Source organism: Miniopterus natalensis, chromosome 6 (assembly GCF_054644295.1).
Source record: "Miniopterus natalensis isolate mMinNat1 chromosome 6, mMinNat1.hap1, whole genome shotgun sequence".
In the NCBI taxonomy this organism is placed as follows: Eukaryota; Metazoa; Chordata; class Mammalia; order Chiroptera; family Miniopteridae; genus Miniopterus; species Miniopterus natalensis.
In genome coordinates this window covers 87593024-87620288 of record NC_142086.1, presented here as the reverse complement: position 1 = coordinate 87620288, position 27265 = coordinate 87593024, and the positions used below count along the sequence as shown (strand labels likewise).

At 46.9% G+C, this 27265-nt stretch overlaps 1 protein-coding gene across 3 annotated transcripts; it reads right to left on the bottom strand.

The window, feature by feature from the left end:
• Positions 1 to 21: 21 nt before the first annotated feature.
• RRP1B (ribosomal RNA processing 1B) lies at positions 22 to 26070 on the bottom strand. Of its 3 annotated transcripts, none has more exons than XM_016218259.2 (16): positions 25919 to 26070; positions 18584 to 18666; positions 16926 to 16983; positions 15633 to 15718; positions 14951 to 15012; positions 14448 to 14577; positions 13511 to 13575; positions 12869 to 13050; positions 11240 to 11334; positions 10531 to 10628; positions 9557 to 9576; positions 8611 to 8739; positions 7341 to 8044; positions 4872 to 5021; positions 3510 to 3573; positions 22 to 2710 (listed from the first exon to the last, which is right to left on the bottom strand). In XM_016218259.2, the coding sequence occupies exons 1-16, from the start codon at positions 26034 to 26036 to the stop codon at positions 2517 to 2519; spliced, it is 2238 nt and encodes a 745-aa protein (XP_016073745.2). In that variant the 5' UTR covers positions 26037 to 26070; the 3' UTR covers positions 22 to 2516. The 3 variants fall into 3 exon arrangements, with proteins under 3 accessions (XP_016073745.2, XP_087674568.1, XP_087674569.1); XM_087818442.1 differs by lacking the exon at positions 25919 to 26070 and adding an exon at positions 17451 to 17621 and having other exon boundaries at positions 18584 to 20081; XM_087818443.1 differs by lacking the exon at positions 25919 to 26070 and adding an exon at positions 17451 to 17618 and having other exon boundaries at positions 18584 to 20081.
• Positions 26071 to 27265: the final 1195 nt, after the last annotated feature.

Below are 27265 nucleotides of genomic sequence, written 5' to 3'. Positions count from 1 at the left end.
AGTCAATATCCAATGCAAACCTGAGAGCAAAGACAGATTTTTTATTGAACTTGGCTTTGACGAGTACTGACAAACCCTGCAGACACTGATACAAACTGGTCGTAAACAAACAGTCCTCTTCAGCAGTCAGGTAAATTCAGATAAAACACACAAAACTCAAAAGGTGGACTCAATTTCATATTTTTTTCCAGTGCTAACAACTGCTTTATACTCCTTTGTGCTTTTGGTTCAGTAAAAGTTAGAAAGAACAATACATTGTAAAGCGAGATACCAAATCGTACAGATGATTGTTTTACAAAATACTGTAAGACCACAGCATTGATTTAAATTATTTCTTTTGGACTGCTAAATCCCCGTGGGAACTTTACCTAGAAAATAGCATGCAGCAAGTAGAAAACCAGTATTCTAAATAGTTTCTTTATCTGACACATTCTTGCATGTATATGTTATGAGAATTTTAAAAAATTGGGTTTTTTTTTTCCTCCTTTGTAGCCAAAATTTAGGCATTAAAAATAAGCCACAGTAAACTTACTGGACTTACCCACAAAATGGAGTAAGTTATGACAGATTTAGAGGACAGATGGAATCCAGGACACACTGTCACTTCTGGACCCAAGTTCACAGGCAGGCATTGTGGGAGGTGCATTTACAGGACACCCGCTGGTGCCCCAGAAGAGACATACAGAAGCTACAGAGAGAAGGTCCTGCACTCACCTCAACAAATGAGCTGTTTTTGCCCTAGAACGTCTTGCTAAGACATCCTAACATGGTTGAGTTATATGGTCCATTTGGCTATAAGACCGATCTTTAAAGCTGAAATAAAAATTGTTAGAAAAATAATTTGACCAATGACAATGATATTTTTAAAAAAATGAAATAAAAAATATTTGACTCCTTAAACCTAATCTTTTCACACATTGGTTTTGGTTCTGAGTGATTTCAGGTATAACATCAAACGCAGCGCACTAAACCCACGCAACCACAACAGAGCTGTCTTGCAGGCAAGACTCATCACAGGGAGGAGCGAACAGCACCTCCCTGTGGCCCCATTGTGACAACACTTTGTTATAGAGCAGGAGAACAGTCCCCTTCCTTCTCAGCAGGGCCTTCATAGGGAAGCCACAGTTTGCAGAAGCACCCCACCCTGGTCAAGTGACTAAGAGAGCTGCGGCCCTAACCACTGACAGGCCAGGGCCCTCAGCTGGGAAGCAGCAAAGGGGAATGGCCCTGGTTTTGGTGAGAACCTGTGGCTCCTGCTTGGGGGCGGGGCTTTCACTTCTAGGAGGCCTGAGATCCCTGAGTGGAGAGAGGGCTGGGGAAGTACTGGGCACCTGAGGCAAAACTGTGCCCCCCAAGTTACATTCCTCCTTTAGGTCTGCAATTTGTTATCATGCAAACTCAAGGGCCTGGGCCCAGGGGCTTTCCTGAGGCGAACACCTGACTTCCGAGTCTGCATATCACCCGACTCCAGCTGGGGCAGACCTGCTTCCCTAAATGAGGTCAAGGATCAGGCATCGCTGCTCCAAGTTGCATTTGTTTCTCCAACTAAAGTCTGCGTGCCTTCCACCCTGGATTCTGTGCAATTAATTAAAATGAGGACTTTATAAAATCTGTAGGTGCATGATTCAGTATTTCTGATATGAGCAGCTATGAACAAATCAACATACACACACAGTTCTGGAAGCTGCTTATGTCTACCTTCCAGCAGGAGTTCGGCTCTCCGGGCACTGCTGCCTCGCCTCTGAAAACTTTTTCATTTAAGATGGGAAAGTGGCTCTTGTGGACACTAGGCATTGTGGCTGCTGGCGCAAACACTGATGTATAAAGAGCCGCCAGAGCACGATGACTGGGATGATGGATGAGTGTGCTTGGCACCGGCTGGAGTCCACAGAGAGCCGAGGGGTGCTGCTCTCTTGGTGAGGACACTTTGGGCTGGCTGAGAGGTAGGAACACAGGGAAGGACACAGGCCTTGGGCTCTGTTCTCCTGCCCCCACTTGAAGGTTCATCCCCAGCTGAGCACATGTGGAAAATGACTATTGCGGATTCAATTACAAGATCAAAAACTGCCAACTACCCACAGAGCACGGGAACAAAGCCCTCTGTGCTTTTTTAAAAAAAGACTATTACACAAAAAACCACCGGAAAGTCAGCCCAGCAGGCAGACCCGAGTTCCCCAGCTGTGCACGTGTGGGTAGCTGATGGAGTCCAACTCCAGGTGTCACTGTGCCAGCAGAATCCACTGGTGGTGAAGGTCAACATGCTTTCAGCTCCCACCCTAGGGGAGTCACTGAAGTGACCCACACGTGTGGAATCCTGGTGAGCTCCAGTACAAACCATATTTTATCGAAACCTCAACCAAGATGCCCACAGTGGCGCCACAGCTCACACTCGGACCCTCATATATACAATTTATGGGAATTTATAAAACAATAAAAAACACCCCACTTTTTAAAAGTTATAATTTATAGAGTATTCTGTACAAAAGCAGTCTTTACAAAGGGGCTCTGCTACTATCCTAGAAGAAGTCCATAGCCGTTGGCCTTCTCTTTGGGGTGGTGGTCAGTGGCTTCTTGGTCCCCAGTGGGGTGCTGGCAGGGGAACTGGTGGGGGTCTTCAGCACTCCGTGGAGGGGCCTCTGCTCGGGGTTGAAGGCCACTCGGGAGGGGCCTGTGGGACTGACTAAGATGCTCTTGTCTGTCTTCTTGAATTCTGCCCGATGAAAGTGAGGCCACACGTTAATGGGTATGATTTCTCTGTCCTGCCAACCCGCCGAGTGGGTGTCCAGGGCACTGACTCCCGGCAGCCCTGGAGAGAACTGGCCCTCAGGGCTTTCTGACTAAATGAAAGTAACTAGCAAGAATGAATTTACTCTCCAAAGAAAAAGTGCTGAGGGCCACCTGGAGGGACCCTGAGGGGAGCACCAGGAGGGAAGGGGTTTCTGGGACAGGGACAATTAGTGATAGGAGGAGCCCCTCCTTCTGGGCTTTATTCCACTGCCTCTAGCTGTAAAGATGGGGGGGCTGCCCAGGTCTCTACTGATAGCTGCTCCTCTGCGTGCATGTGTTCATGTACATGCACATGTGTACACAGACACACAGTTAGTTAATTGTCCCTAAAAAGAGCCAGGTCTAAAACTGATACTTTTGAAACCACTGGTTTCCTTTGGGATAAAATACCACAGATGAATCACACCTATGCTAAAAGCTGAAAGACAAGATGCCCCTCTGTTTCCCTCCTCTCAGATAGGATGGTCCTGAAGTTAGGTAGAGGCAGTTACAGCTGACAGGCTTACATTAAGTCTCAGGCAACATGACCAACGTACTCTGGGCAGGTGGGCCGGCCCCAAAGCACCTCCTACCAGGTTACGTCCTTCTAAAGGCCCCAAAAAATCTGCCCGTCCCCCGCCTCCCGGGCTCAGCCAAGGACTGCTCTGCCCCTGAACAGGTAAGGGCCCTCCTCCCCAGGTCCCTGGGAGCGCACCAGGACAGCATGCAAACCCCACACTCACCCGCAGTCATGTTTCTGTTCAATCCAAAGGTGACCTTCTTGGAGCTGGACGGTGTTTTGTTGAGCTGAAGAAAGAAAACCATAACGGAGTAATAGGAGCACAAAGGGCCGAGACACCTTGTCTGTCTGAGTCGCTGAGCACTCACAGGTGCCCGCCAGACCACGGAGCACACACCACGCACACCCAGGCCCAGGTCTCATACAGCACTTTCGTAGGTGCACATGACAGACCTAGGAGGTGGCCGTGCTAGCACCACTCTGCAGTCACCTGCCTCATCACTCCCTCCTCTGCCTTCCCGGGAAGGCAGCAGAGCAAAATGACCACATTTGAAACCTACTAAGTTTCAGGAAAAAGCTCAACAATGAAAAATTATAAGGCGCTCCCATTCACTGTATCTGAGTTTAAGTTCTAACTTGGAAATGAAACTGATTAGAGTACAACTACAATGGGATCAAACTTTGGGGGGCAATGGGCTCACATTTCCTAACCTTTTGTGCATAGGACCCCAAATTGATTTGAATGTTCTAACAATTCATCAGAATTAACTGGTTGTTTCCTATTGGAAACATTTCCAGAAGCTGACCCATTTTGCGTTATGGAGTACTTCCCTCAAATTCCTTCCTAGAACTCTGTGTTTTTGTGTGAATCCCCCAGTTCTACCTCATACCACTTGGTGTTAACATTTCCATTTTATGGGAGGAACTGGCTTCTATAAGCCCAGAGTCATTTACAAATATCCTGAAAGTATCTTATGCATAAAAACATAGGCAGTGATCACTGCTGGTTCAAGGCTATTTAAACAGTAACTACTTCTTTCTCAGAAAGTCCACCTATCATGGGTCCCCAGCAGGGCCAGCTCAGGCACCAGTCTCCACAGCTCCACCAAGACCTTCATCTCCTGTAATCCCCGACGAGCCTCCCATCTTCTAGTGGCACCTGGCAGAGGCGACTCTTTCCTTCATGGCCCCGCACTGGGCTTCCCAGAACAGTGCCCACCCTCACCCACCAAGACTGGGGACAGCACTGGCTCCTTCTACCAGCCTGAACACCCGCCAGTGTCCTTGGCAGGCGCCCCTCTCCTCCGATTTGTAAATCTGGGGCTCTCCGGAGTCTCCTTCTGCCCCTTCACTTCAGGTTTCTCTAGATCTCCCCTATTCCCACGAGTTCTAAGACAAGGCACCTCTGATTAATCCCTGAAGGTTGGCCCCAGACCAACACGGCCCCCTGAAGCCCCAGCACAGCCTGCACAGCAGATCTGGGCTCCTGGAACAGGAACCCTGTGCACCATGGACAGCAGCAGAGGCCACGCAGCCCCAGGCCTGGCACGCACAGCCCCTTGTGGTGCGGTCGCAGCGTGCTTACCTGCATAGCAGGGGTCACAGAGGCGGCCATGCCGCTCTTCGTTTTTCTGCAGAACAGGGGCTTTGGGAGGAAGGGACTGTCAAACTTCACAAAGTCCTTCTCAGTCCTCAGCTTCTTCTTCTTCGAAGGGCTGAAAGCCCCATGGCTCCCCTGCGTGAGGGAGGCGCGAGGAGGGAGGTCACACCCGGAGTCAACCGTGCCATACCCACACACAGGAAGCGAAGGCAGGATGCCGGGGTGCAGACACAACGGGCTCAGACATACTACACCCCATTCTTTCTGGAACCAGATCTGCAAACACCTTTTTTTTGCTCAGAGCACAGATTTTGTGAACAAAACGACCACTTCTGCACAATGGCACCAGGCCAGCAGGGCCAAAGGTTTCCTATCGTCTCAGCGACAAGAACCATTTTTATTTGTCTTCAAACTTAGGGCCCATGTTTTGAAGATTTCTGCCTTTCAAAGACCACCCACAGTCACGCGCAGCTTAATGATGGGGACATGTTCTGAGAAACGTGTTGTTAGGTGATTTTGTCGTGTGAACGTCACCGAGGCACCGAGATGCACCTGAACAGTGATAGCCCCCTGCACATCCGGGCTCTGCGGTACAGCCTACGCTCCCAGCTACAAGCTGTGCAGCACGTTACTACACTAAAAGCTGTAGGCGACTGTAACACAGTGGTAGGCACTTGTGTATCTAAACATAGAAAAGGTACAGTGAAAACACAGAGTAAATGCCTGGCCGGCATGATCAGCGGTTGAGCATTGACCTATGATCCAGGAGACTGTGGTTCGATTCCCGGTCAGGACACATGCCCAGACTGCGGGCTCGATCCCCAGTTGGGGGCGTGCAGGAGGCAGCCGATCAGTGATGGCTCTCATCATTGATGTTTCTATCTTTCTTTCCCTCTCCCTTCCTCTCTCTGAAATCAATAAAGACATTAAAAAAACACCCCCAAAACCCACAGAGTAAAATGACATAGGGCCCTGTGTAGGGCATGTTCCACAACTGGAGCCTGCAGGATGGAAGGTGTGCTGGGTGAGTGGTGAGAAGGTGAGGTTACTGCACACGCCTGCAGACTGTAACACAGAACACTTTGGAAACAGTAAATTTATAAAAGTTTTCTTTCTTCACTAAACTAACCTTAGCTTACCGTAGGTCCACTGAGGGCAGATAAAGCACGTTCACTGGATGCTCTGCAACAAACCACCACCCACAGCAAAGGCCCCGCACTAGTTCTGGGATCCCAAGGATCTGGGAAACCCAATGTGGTCGATGTCACACTGATACTGGCTTTGTCAAGTCCTTGGTGACCTTCGCTTGAAAGTCTGCTGCCCTGCCGATCAGTGACTCTCTAATCATTGATATTTCTCTCTCTCTCCCTCTCCTTTCCTCTCTCTGAAATCAATAAAGATTTAAAAAAGAAAAAAAAAGAAAGTCTGCTGCCTTCCCTGAGCAGCCATGAGGGGGCAGATCCAGGGGTCCTCTCTCATGCACCTTCCCACCCGCTGGCAGAGACATAGAGACCCATCACCCCCTTTGGGAGGAAAACCCTCTAATAACTATGTGTCTTATTTAGCAACTGCTCCAATCCTCTGAGAGAAGGTGCAGGGGCCGGAGAAATGAGATAAGAAGGAATTTTCTGATATTCTCAGTGAAGAAAGTGCATCACATGAATAGTAAGTGAAGGGCGGAGGCTGCAGAGCCAAGGGAAGGTGACACAGCTCACCAGGGGAAGGTCTAGGAATACAGCAGACTTCCTGAAGTCCAGGTGAATGTTGTTTTCCCCAGCTAAGGCTTTTTACTGACTTGAAACCAACTCACCTAAAACTCATTGTTAGAAAGGCCTTGATGTCACAGTAGTGCGTACACAAGTGCTGGACAGGGGTCAGAAAGCCTGTCTGTAAAGGGCTTTGAGGCCATAAGGTGCCTGTCATCCCTGCTCTCAAGGAGTGAAAGCAGCCACAAAAATGTGCACGATAGGGTGTGGCTGTGCGCCAACAAATTATGTTTGCCGACCACGGGCGCAGATGCACCACGTGTCCAGAATGAGGGTGTGAAAAGCGAATCCAGAGCCAGGTTCTCATTCATACCTGGCTTTAGAGATCCAAGCGGAAAGTCTTTTCATTAAAAAGACAGGCAAAATAAAGGATTTTGGGCCCAGGACTGGCAGTGAGTTGAAGAAAAACAAGACCAGCATCTGATAGAGGCACTCATCTGCCTGTTTACCATGCAGGGCAGCGTGGTGGGGGTAGGGATGGGGGTGGAGTAAGGAGGGTGGTGACTATCTCGGCCACCATAACCAGTCATCCCTTTCCTGTTGGTAAAGGGTGTCATGAACCATGACAACTCCTTAGTCCAGGTCTGACCTGTCCCCCACCCCCTAAGTTGAAGCACCAGGAGGCAGGGGCCCCCAATCTTTCAGCATGGAAGCCTTGGACGCCCTGCCCGGAACCCACATGCCTTACCAGGGCCTGGACGAGCTTGAGTTCCGATTCCAATGCTCTGCCAGGTTCAGTCAAGTTCAACATCTCTTTCATTTTCTTCTTTTTGAAGATGGCAGTTTTCTGAGTGGACAGGTTGTAGGGGTCAGGATGGCTGGGATCCCCCTTCTTTTTTTTCAGTCTCGTGCCCTGGGGCAGCGTGGCTAGGCATCCCTCACCCTCGCTGGCTGCTGCGCTTGCTGCAGGGCCTTCCTCCCGGGGCGGGGGCCAGGCCAGTGCCGGCGGGCTGCCGTTGGTCAGGGGAGCTCTGACTTTCCGCTTCCTCTTCAGGGCTGGGGCCCCGTTGGCTGCGGAAGCTTGGGGGACAGGCACGAGAGCACAACCAGTGCCAGGGCCACCTTGACAAAGGTGGTCCAGAGGTGACGCCGCTGACTCTGAGAGCAGTCCCTGGAGCCCTGGAATCTTCTTCCTGGGCCGTTTCCTCCTGCTGTGTGTGGGAGGGCTTGAGGGGGGGAGCTCTGCTCCGCTCTGACCCTGGGGGCGGGGAGAGACCCCTGCTGCCAGCTCCACGCCTGGCCCTGCCTCTGGTGGGCTGCCCCCATTCTGTCCCGAAGGCATGGCTTTGAGTCCTGCCCCTAACTGTTCAGGCTGAAGGTGGCTCCTCTTCTTCCTTTTCCTCTTGTGACCACCGCCTTTACTCTCCTCCCCAGCAAGAAAGAGCCTGGCTCCTAGAAAGACATAAGCCAATAACCGGGTGCCCAGCACCAAGTGGATGGCAGGTCTCGCAGGGGATTCTGGGGCCACGCGAGTGGCCAACAGAGTCCTCTGGGGATGTCTTCCCACCAGAAAGGCTTTGATCCTCGGTGCCCTTGAGCTCCAGTAGGTCTCCCCCTTGGTCCCATTTCCTCCCTTGCCCTTTAATATAAGTAGAACTGAAATATACTCAGATTTGCTACTAATTTTCAGACCAAAGGTAAAAGCCACAGCCCCAGGGTGGTAATAAAACACACGCCCCACAGCCCAGCGTGTGTCCAGCAGGTCCACATCCCCACCCAGCCTCTCCTAAGAGGGCCCCGGGAGTGAGTGAGCGCTTTCATTTAGGAAACGGGTGCCCTGAAAAAACCAAGCACTCAGAAGCAATCTTTACTTTTCAGCCATTAAAGCAAAAGCTTCTGTTCTGTAATGATTTATGATGACAGTGGCCCAGAGGTTCCCAGGACTGCAAAGGTGCCCACTGTCCCCAAGGGCTGCCCTTCTCTTCTCAGGCCTCGCTGGTCCCAAGCCTTTACCTCACCTTTCCTTTTTTCCACGTCGGTTTTCTCTAAAAGTTTATTCCCTTTTTTCTTATGCCTTCCTTGACTGAAGGTCCGGTCATCTTCGTCAGCAGAAATGTCCTCAGCAAAACTGAGTTGAGATATACTGCCTGTTGGACACCAAAGTCACATCTAGTCAGCTTTCTGAGGCCCTCACAGCTGTACCCAGGGGCCCGAGAGCCATGCCCCCCCCGGGTCATGCACGTAGATCTTTAACCTCTGTTTCTGCCACCTCCTCACTACTTCTCCAATCCAAACCCCAAAGCTACTAACACAGGAACTTCAGACCTGAAACAACTCATGGCAAGGACTATAAACCCTGGGTGACATCCTCTCCAGATCATGCGAACCAGTCTGAACACCCACTTCTAAGCACCCTAGGGGCCCAAGGGGTGGGGGCTGTGGGCCATCAGTTCGCACAAATATAACCAAGTTTATGGATGACAGCTCTTCCCCAGGGGACAACTGACCTTAACAGTCAACAAAAGGGACCCCAAGAGAGAGACCAACTGTTCTTCATAAAGGGTCCAACTGAAAACTATGTGGACCAACAAAATCCCTTCTTGTTAAAATAACACCCCACCCTGCCCTGAGACAGGTACAGCCTTGTGTCTGGCTCAGCTTGGTCCCTGGAATGGAAGAGTGGGTGGGCAAGATTAAAAAAAATCCCAACAAAAAAACCACACCCCACCTGAAAACAAAAACAAAAAGCAGAAACAAACAAACAACTTTCCCAAAATTAACAAAAAATTCCTCCATGTGGTTCTTCTCAGGGTTTCTCTCAGCTGAGCAGCAAGTGGGCAACCTTTCAAAGATAAGGCTACTACTATTCCTGTTCTCAATCTTGCTTTTTGCCATTTCGCCTAATTGCTCAGTACGGTCCACATTTAGGTAAGAATATCAGTTCTAATCCTCTGGCTTCCTCACCTTCAGAGAGATCTTGGAATCTGAAAGAGAAAACAACAGAAGTTCATAAAGAACCCCCTTCTTTCTGTCTCCTATAAGTCTCTCTTTAAGTCTCCTCTGCGCATGACTTAAAAACATGACATTTGTGATTCACTTTTTTTTCCTCAGAAGGGGAGGTGAGAGAGACGTGTGAGGTAAAGGCCTAAAACGAAGGGCAAGACAACCCTCAGTTCTCTTGTTTCTTAGCTCCCTGAGGCTGAAACAGCTTAGAACCTGCCTCTACTCAGCTCTCTGTTTTAACACAAAGGAAGTGTGCAGGGCTGTGTGGACTCGGGGCAGAGCCTGGGGAGTGGACAGGGGGTCTGAGTCCAGCTGTGCCTGACACACACGACCTTGGGCAAGCCGGTAACTTCCCTGAGTTAACCATGTAAGGGTGAGGAAATCACAGAAGCCAGCTCATGGGGCTTTATTTAGCATGAAATAATTTAAGTGATAGCATAGCACCTGCTCACATGGTGTGGGAGTGTAATTAAACTCAGCTGCTGTATGATATCCATCATAATGCGCCAAAGGGCTCTGCAGTGAATTATTGGTACAGCCATACAACATCAATGACAACTACAGCATAACCATAGTGGGGAGGGTGGAGTAAAAGCTACACCCCCAACCAGCTCAACAGTGCACCAACAGGTAACACCGCAGCGGTACATTCACACTGTAATTTTTCAATCTACTAATCTTAGGTGTCATCAATAGACTTCTCTTTACATCATGACGAAACAGCTAAAAGAGTATGGCTGCATTTGCAGAATGGAATAGGAGGGAGGCAGGCAGGTGGCTGTGGTCATTAAACACTGCAGTTCATGTGTGTACATATGTGCAACCAATGGAAATGTAAGTGTGGCAATGGCTTGCTCTGTGCCAGGAGATAAATGGAAGGGCTGGGCTTGAATGTGAATGAGAACCAAGTGACCCCCTCTCATCCAGCCACTTACTTCTTGATCAGTCTGGAGAGACGTTTCCTATTGAAGGGAGGGATGTTCTTCCTGTTGGTTATTTCCAGGAGTCGGTCAGCAACAGCCTTATAGTCAAACTATGTGAGAAGGAAAACTAACATAAACCCACAGTAACCCGACTTGGAAATGTACACCCGCCAGTGACAGGACAGGCATGGTGTGGGCCTCTGGAAGCACTCAGGGCCCGTCTGCACAAGCATGTGCTACGACTGGGCAACCAAAGGCTTAAGCAAGATCTGAAACATTCCTATTTCTTTTTGGAAGAAGCTAAGCTGTAAATCTTTTTCCTTTTGTAAAAAAACCCCCAAACTGGTAAAAACACTACATAAAATTTACTTGGGTGTATAATTCCTTGTAAATCTAATCTAGATGCACAATTTGCACTTGAAAACATAGTAAAATAAACTTTATTTGAAAAGTAGCACTGAGCTGACTTGGCTGAATGGAACAGAACAGATCTGAGCAATTCAAGCTAAAGTGAAGACTGCCGTCTTTCAAAGTTCCACCATCTTAAATTTCTTTGTCTCCAATAAGCTAATTATATGGAAGAAGACATTAGTGACTGAAGTGATGAAAAGGACTTTACACATTAGGCCTTCGAGTTTAATTAGCTCTGACTCTAATTCCCAATTAGCCAGGCCATCCACAGTAAATCTATTTTCTATAAAAAACAACAACTGCCACCAACCTGGAGAAGTGGCCCAGTGTCCTCCACGCTTCCGCCATTGTTTCTCTCACCTTCATCACTGAATCCATCTTTTCTGGAGTGATTTTTGCCCAGTGCTATCAAAACACACCAAAGACAAAATCCTTCAATTACACAGCAACGACTACTTCTGAAGGAGGCACCATCTAATTAGGTGTCTCTTAGTAAAAAGAACATTTCTTTAAAGAGGAAAAACCCTGCAAATACATTTATAATTTGCCAAGGATGTTTTGGTTTTTTAGCTGCTGGGCATGAAAAACATCTGGAAGCAATAGCAAATTCTGTCTTTTAAATCCATTAGACAAGCCTCCACAGCCCTCAATGCTGCCCAGCACACATGGTCTCCCTGTCAGCAGCAGGGGACGGGAAGCTGCCGGGTCAGGGGCTCAGGCACAGAGTGGCTCTGGCCTGTGAGGGGGAGTACGGACTCAGGAGCCTGTCCCTAATTTTAGGTAGCTTTGGGCTGTAGTAAAAATCTGTATAGTGGTACACTAACTTCGTGGGGCTGCCTCAGGAAACACAAGTTAATATATCAATGCAAATTTTAACATTTAATAACTAATTCAAAAAGCACTAAAGCCCATGAAAAAGCAGATAAAAATTACTAATGAAAACTCAACTTTTCAAACTTCTGCCATTTCTGGATTCCTAGGAGCTCATGAGTGGCGGGCCTCAGGGCACAGCCAGAGAACACAGAGCAGGCCCACACAGTGCAGGTGCCCATGAAGAGTGAGACGCCTCTAGTTTAGACAGAAACGTGGCGAGTGGGGGGACCCAGGGACAACTGCCATGGCCACACTGAATTTGCTCAGGACATCTAGTTAACTTGTCACCTATGTGGAATTTAAAATTAAAATGTTTCTTCTTTTCATTTTTTTTACTGATTAAAAAATAATATACAATTAATGTAGAAAACCTAGAAAAACAGACAAAAGTACAAAGCAAACAAAAGTCACTCATAGCTCTGCCACCCAGGGCTAACTATGAGCATTTTGATATACATCCTCCCAGATTATTTTAGGTACATGCAAATGATAAAACAAACCAGGCTCCTTCCACAGAGTTTTGTGTCTTGCTTTCAAAATCATGATTACATTTCTTCTGGTCACTGGTTTTTGAAAACCCTACTTTTCAATGGCTTTGTAACCTTTCAAAGGTGCAGGGATGTCCCGACCATTTACTACAGCTGTGCGCCCAGGCGCCGTGAGCCACCATCAGTTCTGATGGGCCACAACCTTAATACACTCTCTCTACATGACTGCACAGACATAAAACAGTAGTAAGAAGGGTTTGAGTCCACAGTGGGTATTTAAACACCCTGAGAAAACCCCAAAGCAATAGCAACAACACGGATAAAACCTTGGGAGAACGTCCGCCACCCTGGGAGATACAGAATCGTGAGGCACAGGGCCTTCCCCAGATGACCCTGCATGGGCACAGGGGTGAAATGCTCATCTGCTTCCTTTCTCAGGTGGTGTCCAAGGCAACGCCCATCACCTTTGGTAAACTCTAGGCTATAGTCAGTGAGATCTCAACAAATGTATAAAAAAGTGTTTGTTTGATGAGGACTTTACCTAAAAAGAGAGAGACTATTCAAGGCAAGTCTCTTACCTGTCTTCTTTTTACTGAATGTTTTTCTCCACACCATCTCGTTTTCAGTTCTCTCTTCTTCAGAGAGGCCACTGTCACCCACTGTAGTTTTCTGTTCCTCTGTTGTCTCTTCAGGTACAAAAGGAGACTGATCTACAATGACTTCAAAAACACCCCTAGCTATAGTCTGCACCAATGTATGGCTGAGGGGGAAGCACAGCAAAGAGGATGTGATTAAAACAAATGGTCTGGACCTTGTCATCTGGAGGACAGAGGGATGAGAAGTAGCCTACCCAGGACCCGGTGTGACCGACCAGCAGCTCGGCAAGCACCTGTGTTCCCAACTACACTTCTGTACTAAGCACCGGTGGCCGCAAGGAGCCCGCCAAAGGCTCTGTGCCGGAAGCAGTGGGATCGGCAGCGGACTGAACTTTGGGTCGGGGAGGGTGTGATTTGGAATGACTGGGGTCCAACAGCAAAGCTAGAAGAGCCGAATTATGACTCAAAACTTCAAACATCCTGCCAATGGGAATCAAGCATTCGGCTGTTCTTAGCTCTGGACAACCATCCCAGGTACCTCACATCATGCTCCACAACAAAAACAATCCCCTCCCCACCAAATTAAGCACCAACTGAAGAAAAAGAAACACATGAATTACTTACTCCTTAGTCTTGGCAGCAATTTTGCAGAATGGATCAATGAACTTGAGATTCTGATCTGCCAAAAGCTGTAATTTAGAAGTAAAATAGGAAGAAATAAAAATGAGGGAAAGAGTCTTTTCTCCTTTCTGACATGTCCTTGAAAAAGGAACCACTGTTCTCTCACATGGGTTGGATCAGACTGAGTGATGCTCATCTCACGATGCTCCAGTGCACTGTGCACGCATCAAAAGGTGCCCAGTGCCAGGCTAAAGGCCACAGCTGTGCTCCAGCCTCTCGGGCATCTCAGCACCATGAGCGAAGAAGAGCACCCAGTCTGACCAGTGCTGCCCCACACTTCCTCCTCTACGGAGCAGCTCTTTATGGACACCATCAGAGACTGAGATGAGGGATTCTTTTTAATACAACATGTACGCTTTCCTTAATAAAAAAATCTGTCCACTGCAGAACACTTGTGAAAGAAAAAAGTAAAAACTGCTCACAATCCCAAGTTTAGACAATCACCTGCGTGCTAAAGCATGTTCCCTTGCCACGCCTTTGCTCACATATGAATGTTCACTAAATGAGCCAGAGCTTTGTCTGCGGTCTTTCTCTCCTGCTGCTTTTTAAGAACTCAGTTTCCTGAGTATTTCCTCGTGTCACCCAATTCCTTACTGGACTGTGCAGGTGCTTTCAGTCCTGTTTCCTAAATGAGATCCATGTCCATCTTTAGTGCATGAATTGAGCCCACATGTCCCATTAGCTGCTTAGGACACATTCTTAGATGGGGAAAAAATGTGTCAAAAGACGGGCTGAACCGATTCACTCTGTCACTGGTATGGCACAGTGTCATAACCGCACTCCATTCCTAGCTCATGGAGCATCTGAAGAGGAGTCAAAGCCCTGTTCAGGTTGGCTGTGGTCTCACCACACTGCTGGCAGGTGTCGGACTGTTTCTTACCTCTTTCCCTCCCACTTTGGACAGTTCATCCAGATAAATATCAATGAAGTGGAATTTTACTCCATTGGGAGACTGGCTCTCAGGGTGCAGGACTTCGTTCATCAAGACATCGAGAAAAAGCTTGATTCGGCTAAAGAAAACAACACATACGGGTCTATCAACTATAGTGCACCAACACCTCTGCCCCCAGAGAAGACGTAATATTCAGGCTCATGCTATACTGCACAGAAGCCATGAGAGGTTTGAGAAAGTTTTACCAGGGAAAAAGCAACTACTGAAATCAGTATAAAAAGCTGACTGCATGTATACTCAACTCTTTCATATTCCTCTGCTGAGTTTTAAGTTCTTTATGCGAAAGGGGTTTTGCCTCTCATAGCGCACAACAGAGTGGAAGACACAGATCAGGCAATTCATACTCGGCGATTAACTGAAAGGCCTCAAAAACACGCTATTACCTTAGAAGTTTTCAGACCACCAAATGCTAACCCAAACAGTTTACCAACCTTTCTTCCCAGCCATTCCGCTTCAGAACCTCAAAGGACTCCCTCAGGACCAGGCGGATCAGCTAAAGACAGACAACTTGTGTTACAAAAGGAAATAAGAATGATCGATCAGCTTAGTAGAGTGAGGCTAATGACACAGGTGTAGCCTGGATCTCCAAATGAAAAGATATCCACAGTGATCATGTTTACTTCTGGGTCATAAAATGCTAACTAAAGATCTCCAAACTAGTCCCTAACAGCTGAAAGGGACAAAACAGAGGCCTCCTGCCCAGCCGGGTGTGGCTCAGTGGTTGAGCATTGACCCAGGAACCAAGCAGTCGTGGTTCGATTCCTGGTCAGGGCACATGCTCGGGGTTGCAGGCTCGATCCCCAGTAGGGGGCGTGCAGGAGGCAGCCAATTGATGATGATGTTTCTCTCATCGATGTTTCTATTTCTCTATCCCTCTCCCTTCCTCTTTCTCTAAAAATCAGTAAAACATATTTAAAAACAAAACAAAAAACAGAGAGGCCTCTGAGTGCAGTTTCCAAGGCTGTCTAATGCCACACTGCCTATCATCTCAGTAAGCCTAGAACTTAACTTTGCTTCACAATCAAACCTCCCCACTGTTCTTCAGATGCTGAATGTCGTCTCCTCCCTCACACGCGCCTTTGCAGTGACGGGATGAAGGCCTGCAGATCTCACCATGTAGTACTTGTCCAGGCGCAGTCTGTCGATCCCCTTCCACTCTCGGTTCATGGTTTGCCAGAAGGTCTGAATGAAGAGGTGCTCTGCAGTGAACAGAAAGCTCTGAATGCTTGGTTTTAGGGTTAACAGATTACCAGACAGCACAAAAATAGTGAAGAGAAACAAACTAGGATTATTCATTATTTACTTTTTTCAAGAATTCTTGGGTTGCTAGAAAATTTTGTCAATCATTAAATATGCTCAAAGCTTTCTTCTACATTTAAGTAAAAGCATGTTATAGTAACAGGAGGGCTGGTAATATCTTAGTGCCTAACTACAATGCTCTCTGGAGTATTTTTCTTTATCCACTAAGAGGCATGTTTCTACATTAAAAGATTTTCTGAGCCATATCTACTGGTCCTTCCCACCCACCTATACCTAACAATCCAAAGATAGCCCTATTGATAGACACTTGGACGACTCATATAGAAACTCAGCTTTTTGTTTCTTGTTCAGTTCCAGCTGGGTGCACTATAACGAAACATTCTAATTTTCTCTTCTGAGCCATGAAACTAGCACTTTTTTGTTCAAAAAACTTTGACTTTTTGCTTCACTTCTTTTTGCACACATCTTTCTTGATACATGAAAGATTTCATGTACTATATTCCATGTGTAGAACTTTGTTCGTTATATGTCAGCTAGGGCTCTGCTAAAGTTCAGAGAACCACTGAGGGCTCTGAAGGCCATTGGGATAGTTTCATTCTCAGGAGTGGGGAGCCGAACAAACTCATTCTGCTGTCTCTCATCCTCTGTAAGTAATCAAAGTCTGGACATCCCAGAAATGTCTCCCCCATTTATTCTTTTTGATAAGGGAGGCTACTTTACAGTTTATCACCAGTGACAACCTCAAAAGGCTCTAGGTTTGAAGATAAACCTGGCAACCAGAGGTTACTACACACACTGGCATATGCAGAGACAGCTTCTAGGAGTGTTAAAGTAACTCAGAATTTGGAGAACCTGAAGGATTAGTATTTAAAATATTTTTGGGAAATCTTTGAGATGTCCAGTATGATATCCACAAGGCACATCCTTCATAGTCAACATCTAAGTTTATCCTAGTTTCCTCCCATGGGAACAGTTTTTCACCTGACATCTACACACTGGAAGCCCCAGCTTCATGGTAAATTAGACCACTGGGAAATGGAAATGTGGAAGGAAGGAGAAGAAAGAATATGGACTTGTTATCCTAGGCAAGTTATCAAATCTGAAAAACAAGGCTGTTCTGAAAGTCACGGAAACATTAGGACTTACGCGCCTCTGAGTTGTTAACAGCATGGATGAGCTGGGAAATCGTGTTTGCTAGCTCCTCCTGCAAAGGCGGGTTGGGGAAAACATCGGGGTTATTATGTGGCAACACTGAGATGACAGCACCATGGCCGGCACCTCCTTCCACACCTTTGGGGTAGGTGGGTGAGTGGGAATCTGTTAACTGTTTCCAATGTCACTTCCACTAAGAAGTGTGTATGTGGATATCTGAATTTTATCAAATGCGAAACCCCCAATTTCAATGGAATATTGTGCCAACTCCATATACCTCTGAGGTCTGTTTAAGCTGCATGCATAAAAAAGTATCTCTAGTTATCTGTTCAAATGACCTACAGAAGAAATAAATTAGCTGTCAATTCCTGGCTTTAAAAATAGATTAAAACTTAAATTGAGATTTTTATCCTAATCCCCTAGTAATGGAAACACAGATGCCCCATTGGGGGAGTAGCTGCAGTTAGACCCCAGGGCTCTCACTCCAGGAGCTCAGTGTGTGGAATCAGAAAATCCCACCTTGGCTGCTCAGAGACAGGCTCCAGCAAGCGGCAAGGTGGTGGGAAGCACAGAGAACAGCACTCTCCCAGGCTCTGTCCTGGGCAAAAGTGCCACGGGAAGCGCAAGTCCTACTCAGAGGCAGCAAGCTTGTTTGCAGAGAATTTGCTGGTCTGGTTTATGGGGCACCTGCTTGGGGAGCATCAACAAAGGAATTCTGTTTGAGTTTTGTAAGAAAAGACAGATCCCCATATTACTTGTATCTCCCTGGTCTCAGGTCTCCCTCACCCATTTCAAGTGACTCCCGGACCTGAAAGTGATGCTCTTGTCACATTCTCTTTCTGCACTAAAGCTGTTGGCTGTTACTTGTGAATGTAATTTAAAAATATTTGCCTTGCTCTACTACTCAAAATGTGCTCAGAGGAGTAAAGGCAATAATCAGAGTGAGTTACTGCATGGCTTGGGGGATGTGGCCAAGTTGTGTGCCTTGAAACCTAGACAAGTAAAATCTACCCGTGTTTTCCATTAGAGGGTTTGAATGGCACTTCAAGGCTTATCCCTCCACTTGGCTTTTACACATCGAATCAAGCTCTTCAAACAGTGAAAACCATTTTTCTAAATGGTGGTAGTGCTGGTGGTGGGGTGCCCAGCGTGCTCGGAGGATGGGGCCAGATGCACGTGCACATCTGTGTAAGTCCCTGCTAACTTTACAGGTAGGGCATCAGGTGGGGCTACTAATGGTTCTACGCAGACCCTGACCCCAGTGAGGTGGCTGCCCAGTCTGGGTGCCCACTTAAACTGGGGCAGAGGTCGGTCTGCAGCCAGGGCCGCTCACAGGTTCTAGACTAGTGCCATGACATTTTTGACCACAAACAAGAGAAAACAAACTTTAAAATAAGGTAAAACCTACCATGGAACTATGAAACCGTGGCAGAGAAGTAATAAATCTTTAATTTATGTGTATTCTTTATTATCTGAAAAGGTATTAACCTCAACACTTGGACACTGCATCCCTTTTTGAGGGATAAGAGATGACAGAGAATCCCTCAAGCAATGCTTTTCAGTTCATTTGGCACCTTAGGGGACTGACCCAGCAAGTTTCTCTTATCCCTCTAGCCAAAGACCCAGTGATATGACAAAGGGAAGTGTGTTACCTGCAGAAGGGGTTCGTCCTGCACCCACATGCAATAGAAGAGCCCTTTCCATATTTTTAGAAGTTCTTCTTGACTGAAGCCTCCTAGAGGGCAAAACAGCACAAGAATCTTATTTCAGAGCCTCACAATTCCCTTCTTAAAGTTTAGAACTGTTACACAAGCAGTGAGAATAACACCGCATACATTTTCATCTGCAAAGGTCTTTTTTTATTTGAAGCATACACTTCCTCACTGTTACTAAACAAACATATAAATTTTGCAGTTTTATGAGTAGGATGGTAGCGGTGGTGTGTCCTCATTACCCGAGTAATGTAAGGAAGCAAATGGAATCACAACAAAAAATTAATGGAGTGCCCATTTATAAAATGAGCTCCCCTAAATGCCCCTCTGCTTCAACTAGCATCTCACTCGGCACACCAACACTTTCGTTGGTCTTGCAAAGTAAAAATGCAAATCCTACAAAAGATGCAGGATTTGCTCAAGTCCCGTACAACTGGTCCCAGGGAAACTGGCAAAGCTTTGGGATCTTTTTGCTAAGATGACCCTTCTAAGGTTCCTGCTTTGAGATCACATTTGGCTGTATCCCGATCTCCCTCTTCCCAGCTATGGTTTTCATTTACTGGGCGATTTCAGCCTTGTTCTCATTATTTAAGCCCTCTACTTCCACCTGCACCACCCACGACAAAGCCACAAGACAAGCAGTCTTCTAGCTGCTGGATTGACCCCAGGTGTCAGGAATAACTGCTAAGTGACATAAGAAATTATAAAATCAGGAAAATGTACATTCTTGGAGTTTCCAAGCCTGTAGAGAATAAACAGAACCCTCAAGTCTTAATGCATCTTACACATGGTCTTTAGTAATTTCACTAACAGGTACTAGGAAGTCTTTTGGAGCAGCAAACGATGATTGGGTAAATGTAAACAAGTATATATCTGGGATCAATGTGATCTCAATACTCCAAAAGGTAATTACCAAGTGACCAGCATCCTTTTGATGGAATGAAGTTTAATTAGTGCATTCAGAGTGAGCTTTATACTGTTATAGGTAAAGTTACTAAAGACTTTTCTTACATCAAAAATTTTATTACAGTCCATTTTGACTCTGTGATGTTCTCACTTAAAACTAATATACCAGAAACCATAGTAAAATTAGTTTATTAAAGTGCATTTCCTTTAGAGGTTGGGCAAATGACATGTCAATTGTTTTCATCTTCTCGTGTTATAAACAAGCCACACCTGGGGGTCTGCCTATCGAGAACACAGTACAACCATGGTGTGAGTGATAAATTCCACAGAACCAAGCCAACTGCAGCCCTGATCGTAGTAACCTTGCCATAGGTACCTGTGCTTACATTTATTCATGTTAAGACTACTGAACTAGCCCAGCTGGGAGTGGCTCAGCAGTTGAGCATCAACCTAGGATCCAGGAGATCACAGTTCAATTCCTGGTCAGGGCACATGCACAGGTTGTGGGCTTGATCCCGTCAGGGGCATGCAGGAGGCAGCTGATCAATGACGACTCCTCATCATTTATGTTTCTATCTCTTTCTCTCCCTCTCCTTCCCCTCTCTGAAATCAATAAAGATATATTTATATATATAAAAAAAAGACTACTGAACTAGTGGATCTGGGCAAGGATCACCAATGGCTGCTAAAATGTTAGATTGAAAATTACTTAGAAACTTTCAAATGGATAAATCAGACCAACAACACACACACCCACTGGTCCATCTCAACTCACAAAGATCAGCAACTATTCATTCGATGCTGGATATGGTGCAATAGGGAGAAAACAGCACCATCTGCTAAGTAATTTCACAAAACCGAAAAGGCTGTTGTGGGGGTTCAGAATGAGTCACCTGAGATGTGCTTCTGTGATATGTGGATTATTCTGAGCTGAAGGCAACCGAGACCCTGCAGGCTCAAGGGAAACTCTTACCTCTCCCTTAACGAATTTAAATTAGGGGCCTGGCCCATAAGACATCACCAGAAATAACTTTTTTTTTTTTTACCCATCTATAAGGCAGGACAAACTACTAATTACTGACATCTGCTCTTCTTACTGTTCTACAATGACCCTCCTCCCCTCTGAAGCCCCAGGTGCCTTACCTCATCCTTAGCTCAGAATGTCACATATCACTCATTTTAACTTTGTCTCTGACTCTCTCTTGTATGCAGGGTTTCTGACTCTCTAATGTATGTGGGGTCCCCGTATGAACATATGTAATGAAATTTGGTTCTTTTCTCATTAATCTGTCGCACTTTGACTTAATTAGACCAGCTCGAAGAACACTGAAGGGTAGAGGAAAAGTTTCTTCCTTCCCCACACTAACCTACATCTCGGCAGATCTAAGTATTAATACCAGTTTGCAGGAAATGCAGGGGACAGAGAAACATGTCAAATGAGACTATGGGATACAGAGGGCAAAACCCTAAATGTGGGAAACTCTACAAGACAAATGACCCAGTTCCTCCAACAAGTAAACTGCAAAGGTAAATAAGATGGATAAAAACAGAACTGAAGAGTCTGAGCAGACTATCAACCAAATGCAATGGGTGGGTCTTGTCTGAATTATGATTGCTCATAAAAAAATTATGAAATGATGGGAAAAACTCAACAGCTTGAATATTTATTAAGAAATTTTTTTAAATAAAAAGGTGTGAGAACGGTACTGTGGTTATGTTACAGAGTCCCTATCTTTTACAGATACATACTGAGTACCTGGAAATGAAATGAGACCTCTGGGATTTGTCTAAGGATTTAGTGGGAAGGAGGAAGTGGGCAGATCAGACAAACCCGCCAGGTACTGATAAAGGCTAAAGCTGACTAGATTTGAAAGTTTCCTTAACAAAAGGAAAAAACAAACCCAAACTACACATTACCGAAGTGTTATTGTGGGCTCTTGTCTTCTTGTTTAGAAAATTCTTCATAATGCAATTAGAAATGCATGAACACTGCTGAACAGGATTTAAGCGACACTGGTTTCTGCATGAGGTTTGGTATTGGGCATTGTTTTTTGCCGAGCAGTTACATCTTTCCCCCCTTCAGGGCTGTCACTATGAAGGCAGGGCCTGTGGAAGGAGGCAGTGGTCTGGGCTGGATTGGTCCACATGGCGGCAAATCAGGGAGGTGAGCTTATGCTAGCCAAATCAGCATGAATTCTCTTGGCCACAGGGCTGGTTCAAGAATGGATCCCCTCACAGATAAAGATCCCCTTGCTCAGGCTTTAGGAAAATCTCCAGTTCTCTCCCAGACTTGGAGAGAAGACACAGTTTGGACCTGCACTCAGAAACCTTGCCACGTGATGGGGAACCTGTCTGAGAATGAAACCAATCTGGCGATAGCAGTTTGCTGTTGAGAAAAACTGGTGACCTTAGTTGAGCTCTGAGTAAAGCTGTGTTTCTGGGCCCCCCCCCCCACTTAAAACTAGGGTAGCTTTAAAATTTTGTCTAGTTGCAATCAAGAGAGTCTTAACCAATCAAAACACATTTTCATGGCAAAAAATTAATATACTATTATCAAGTTACACAATCAAAAGTACTTGATCACCGCCTCCTCAACCCCAGGGTCCTCCCAGGGGGATCACTGTTATCTGCCAGATGCACTCCCTATGCATTTACTTATATGTGATACAGAAATGCACAGTTGTGTGTGTGTGACCTAAATAGCATCACGTGTTTCGTGTATTCTGTATTCTGGCCCTTTTCACTTAAAAATAGCACATTGTATATCTCCAGATGGCTCTTTCAAGTGCAACAAGATGTCCAACTAACTCTAAGCGATAATCTGTCTCTTTGGACAACCCATAATGGCAATGGGCAAAGTTGTGCCAGATGCTTCTGTAATTGAAAACAGATTTCAACAAAATAACTATGACAAGCAGATCCTGGACAGTGGGCAGGAAAGGAGCTGGATGTGAAAGCGTATTTTGATTTGTTTCATCCTACGTGAGGCAACCAAGTACAGTGGAAACCAACCCTTGGTGAGGCTTCAGCTTGCTACTTACTACTAGCAGTGCAGTGTTACAGACCTGTCGCTAACAGCTGGCCCGTTTCCTAGCCTGCAATATATGTAATGTTTATGGTTCAGGACAAAATTAAGAGCAAGTGTGAGAAGCACTTTGTTAAAAGCAAAGCACTGTCCAATGTGTGGGTATTATGAGTGTCTCATGTTCTCTACCCACAAGCTGTTGAAGCTCTTCTCCTGTTTAAAATACCTATTTTCAACATAAGTATGAAAACCACTTGTTTTCACCCAGGAATTTAGCTGGTAAAAACAAGGTACTGACTTTTGAAGCATTTAAAGCAAAACAGAGAAAAGTTGATTATTTACTTTCTTTCAAAACCACAAAGGTGAAGTACATGTCCAAAGCAGTTTCCTTCTGTAACTGCTTCTTGACCTGTCTCTTCTTTCAGGGGTGGAGTCTCTTAAACTTAACACTACTAAGTTTCTGACATTATAGGCTTAGTTAGTTTCAAACAACTGAGGGGAAATGAAAGTGAGACATGGACATAAAAAATACCAAGCCTTGAAATGAGAAAATCCAACAGCCTCTCTCACCACGAATGAGCACAGGAGCCATTTTGGGTGGTCAAGTGTTGTACTGGAACCCATGTCTGTGTCAGAATAGGCACAGCTCCTGGTCCTCACCACCACTGGGTCGAGAGACACCCCCCCCAACACTGTCAGTATGAAAAAATTTATTTCCCCCACAAATATAATACCCACCAACTGTAACATGTACTGTCACTTTATATGCCACCAAAAAAGGGGCAAGAATGCAAATTAAAGTTGCAGAATTGATAAAACAGGCAGGGGTTTTTGTCTGTTTTGTTCATGGCTGTATTACCAGTACCAAGAACAGTGTACATAGTAATAAAACCACACAGTAGGCACTCCATTCATGTTTACTACATACAAGAATGAACAAATAAGGACAACTGAGCCCTAATGAGTAACTCTACAATAGTGATCACCTTATGACTGGGAATACTCAATACCAACACTTAGAGCACTAGGGCAACATTTAGTTGCTTCAAGCAGTATAAGGATTTCTAATTTGTCTTTAAAATCACAAAGCTATGCTGCTGGGGAGAGTTACATGTATCTGTAAGAGTGAAATCTCAGATTTTCTTTACTATGTCTCAGACAACATACCAAAAAATTTGAGTCTGTCAATGGGGTTCAAATGTCAGGCCAAGTTATTTCCAGACTTGTTTCTATTTTGACGGAGCACAGCTGTGGCAAAGACCCTGTTTATTTTGTCCCACCATCACTGTCTATGACACTCACTTCGCAGTTAGTTTTTTGAAGGCCCACTATACTCTGTGCAATGTGGATACAGTGTTGAACAAAAGGTACCAGGCAAGTAGCTCTAGGTGTGATGGGTGCCAACCCTGGGACACTGGTATAAACCCACTGCCTCATGCCCCTGCCTCAGCATTTCAGATCCCAGACCCGCTCACCAAAGGGGTTTGAGCAACAGGTTCTTTCTGGCCGTCTCAGCCCCATAAGCATTGCATCTGGCCTTTCTTCTGTTCTTGTATACAGCCAGGCCCTTGTATGCCTGGATGTGCTCCCACTTCCAGTTCAGAAAACAGATGGAAGCTTACAGTGTTTTGGGGGAAGTGACACATTAACAGATAATTAAGAAGCAATGTAGCTAAGTGCTACAATAGAGACAAACTGGGTATTTCAGAATCCTAGAGGAGTGGGGGTGAGAGGATAAGAAAAGTGATAATGAATACTGGGAGTGGAACAAGGGTGGGAATCTTTTCAGCGTGCACAGGAGAAACAAAGGCAGAGAGGTGAGAAATAGGATATCGTACACCAGGACCCAAGAATGGTCTGCTGTTGATGGAGCAGGAAACAGTCATGTAGGGGATGAAGTGGAAAGAAAAGGGAAGGACAGATGATCTGCAGACCTGTAATTCCAGGAAGGCAGAGGTGTGATTAGAGCTGTTTTAGGAAGATGACTCTGAGCTGGTTTATGGAGAATGGGTTTAAGGGGGCACAAATGGGAGTCAAGATCAGTTAGAAAACAACCAAGTATAAAAACCTAGGTGACATAAAGAAGATGGAACAGAAAAGGGTAATTCAGGAGATGAACCAGGCAGGACCAAGTGACACTGAATGCGGGGGTGGGGGAAGAGGGGGTTGGAGAGAATGAGGGAGAGAGGAGTCCAGGGCAATAATCCTGTATGCAGCTAGAGTCTGAGTGGATGGTGGGAACAAAATAAGGAAGCACAGGTGGCAGATGGGCAGCAGAAGAGAACAGGTTTTGAGGGGGAAGAAAATGAGTCATTTTTAGGCATTCTGAGATGCCTCTCAGATATCCGGGTGGAGATGCCAGGTTAGTAGGACATAGATGAGCTGAAAGTAACAAAGGCCTGGGCTAGAAATTTAGGTTTAAGAGTAAATTAAATCTGTCAGAGAGATCCTAGCAAAACTGAAGTCAGAAATTTTGGTCTTCACTCCTCTTTCTAGCACACTTCCCATAAAGTTTTATTTTTTTTCCAGGTGGCCTTTTGTGATTTCTAAATAAAACAAGCTGACATCAGTACAGGGGGAGGTGATATCTATTCTTTCAAGTAGACTCTAAGTGTGCTGGTAAATAAACCAAACTTTATCTTACTGCAAGAGAAAACCTCCATTTCGTGATGTAGTTCACACCTCAGGGAGCAGAAGGGTGTACAGAACATAGTTTGCATCAGGTAAACGAAATCCTTCAATGGCACCCACTGCAGTTAAAAACCCAACTACAACTCCCAATGTGATCCGGCCTCACCCTCCCTGATTTACTGGTCTCTTCCAGCCGCCGCTCGGGCATGCTCCGCTCTTCCTCCCGCCTCTGTTCGGACATCACCCCAGAGTGGCCTTCCAGGACCAAGCCTATCTACATAGCGGAGGCGCTCCCTCCTCCCCCCGATCTCCGTTACTACACTATAAAAACTCTGCTTTAGTGATCTTCCCGCCCCAGCTTTAGGAGCACAAGTTCCTCTAGCGTAGGGCTGTAACCCCAGCTCCTAAAGGTACTGGTCTAAGGATGGCGTGAATCAATGAAAAGCACAGCAGGATAAGTCAGGCTGATCCTCGTAATTTAAGGTACAGGCTCGGTGCCGGACAGACTGGGTCTATTCTCAGCTTCCTCACTCCCTGTGACTTTCAGCAGACTCCCTAACCCTCGTCGGCCTCTGTCCCTCAAACGTAAAACCAGACTAGACCCAGCAGGAAGCACTTCACACGAACACACAGAAGCACGCGGCAGGAGTGCGAGTCCGCGCTCCGCCCGCGGCCCGGCCGCCATGTGGCGCCGCTGCCCGCCGGGCGCCCACCTGTCTCCCTCTGCGTCTTCACGCTGATGTACTGGCGCAGCTTCTTCACTGCCCGGTCCCGGATGCCTTTCTCGTGGGACGCCAGGCGCTGGGCGAACTGGATCTCTGCCGGCTGCATGGCGGGGGCCCTCGCGCCTGCTGGAGCATCCCCGGCCGCAGCCCGCCACCCTCCGCGTCCCGCCGCTGCCGCCGAGCTACTGTCGCCGCGCCGCTCCGGTGGCGACTGCGCAGAACACGGCGGCGGCGGCGGCGCGCGGGCTGATGGCGTCACAAAGGCGCCCGCTGCCGCCCGCAGCGCGTTCTGGGAGAGTGCGCGGCGGGCCCTGGCACCCGGCCTAACCACCCAGCGATGGTTGGCTTCGCGCCTTCGCCGTCTTTCGGTAGCCAAAGCGCGGGGCCGTTGACGGCGAGGTTAGCCAGGGCTGGATCTTGGCCAGGAAGAGTCGCATGGCCAATTGTAAATGGTCTAGAATCTTTAAGTCCACTCACAAAAAAACCCCTCATTTGGTTGGCAGCTGTCCTACAAAATACACGGCACGGAGTTTTAGATTGTATTAGATTTCTTGGACCGTCTCGGCGGGTGTAGACTGGGAAGAAGGGCCGTTCTTCGGTTTCCTGGCGGGATGCTGGGGGCAGCCCCATGAGAGGCCTCTGCGGCCTGCGTAGACAGTGTCTCTCCAGCGTCTTCCAGTGACTTGGTCCCGGTGCAGGGGTAGTTCACGGTGCCGGGGCAGGTGCCAGAACGTCAGCGGGACAGAGCCAAGGGCAGGCGATGGCAGGTGCTGGGGCAAAGAGCAGGTCCCTGTGCCGAGGTAGGTCCTGGGGCAGGGGAAGGGCAAGTGCAGGCCCGTCCCAGGGCAGGGGCAGGGGCAGGGGCAGGGATTTAGACCGCGATCTCGCGAGACCGCCCTCAGGCTTAGAGAGCGTGCACTCAGGGGACTCGGCCGTGTCAGCTTCCCGCGGGTTTCAGAGACAGACCAAGTCTGGTTGTGCATTCACCTGGTATATTTCAACCCATAGGCTGCACCATATTTTGCGAACTCAGTGGGCCCACTGGGGCAAGCGAATGGACTTGGCGACGTCTCCAAGTGTATGGTTGTCCCCTCAGTTATAGCCAGGTGGCTGGACTGACGCTATCAGGGGCTGACTCGAGGAACCTGTCGTTAGATGCTTCCCGCCCTTGCTAAGTAAAGGAACTTAGACCCGGCGCGGGTGGCAGTACCCTTGAACGCATCGCCCCGTAGTCCAGCCTCGCTCACCGGACAGGAAAGGCCCACTTCTATTTAGTTAACTTGACACTCACACCTGGGTCTTACTGTTCTTCCACTTTGCAGTTAACACGTTAAA

Excerpts from the sequence above, each read along its gene's own strand:
- RRP1B (XM_016218259.2), bottom strand. The coding sequence starts at position 26,036 with ATGCAGCCGGCAGAGATCCAGTTCGCCCAGCGCCTGGCGTCCCACGAG. Across the intron at positions 10,629-11,239 it reads ACACTGGGCCACTTCTCCAG|TTTGACTATAAGGCTGTTGC; the intron begins GTTGGTGGCAGT and ends CTTCTCACATAG. Across the intron at positions 2,711-3,509 it reads GAACAGAAACATGACTGCGG|AATTCAAGAAGACAGACAAG; the intron begins GTGAGTGTGGGG and ends TTCATCGGGCAG.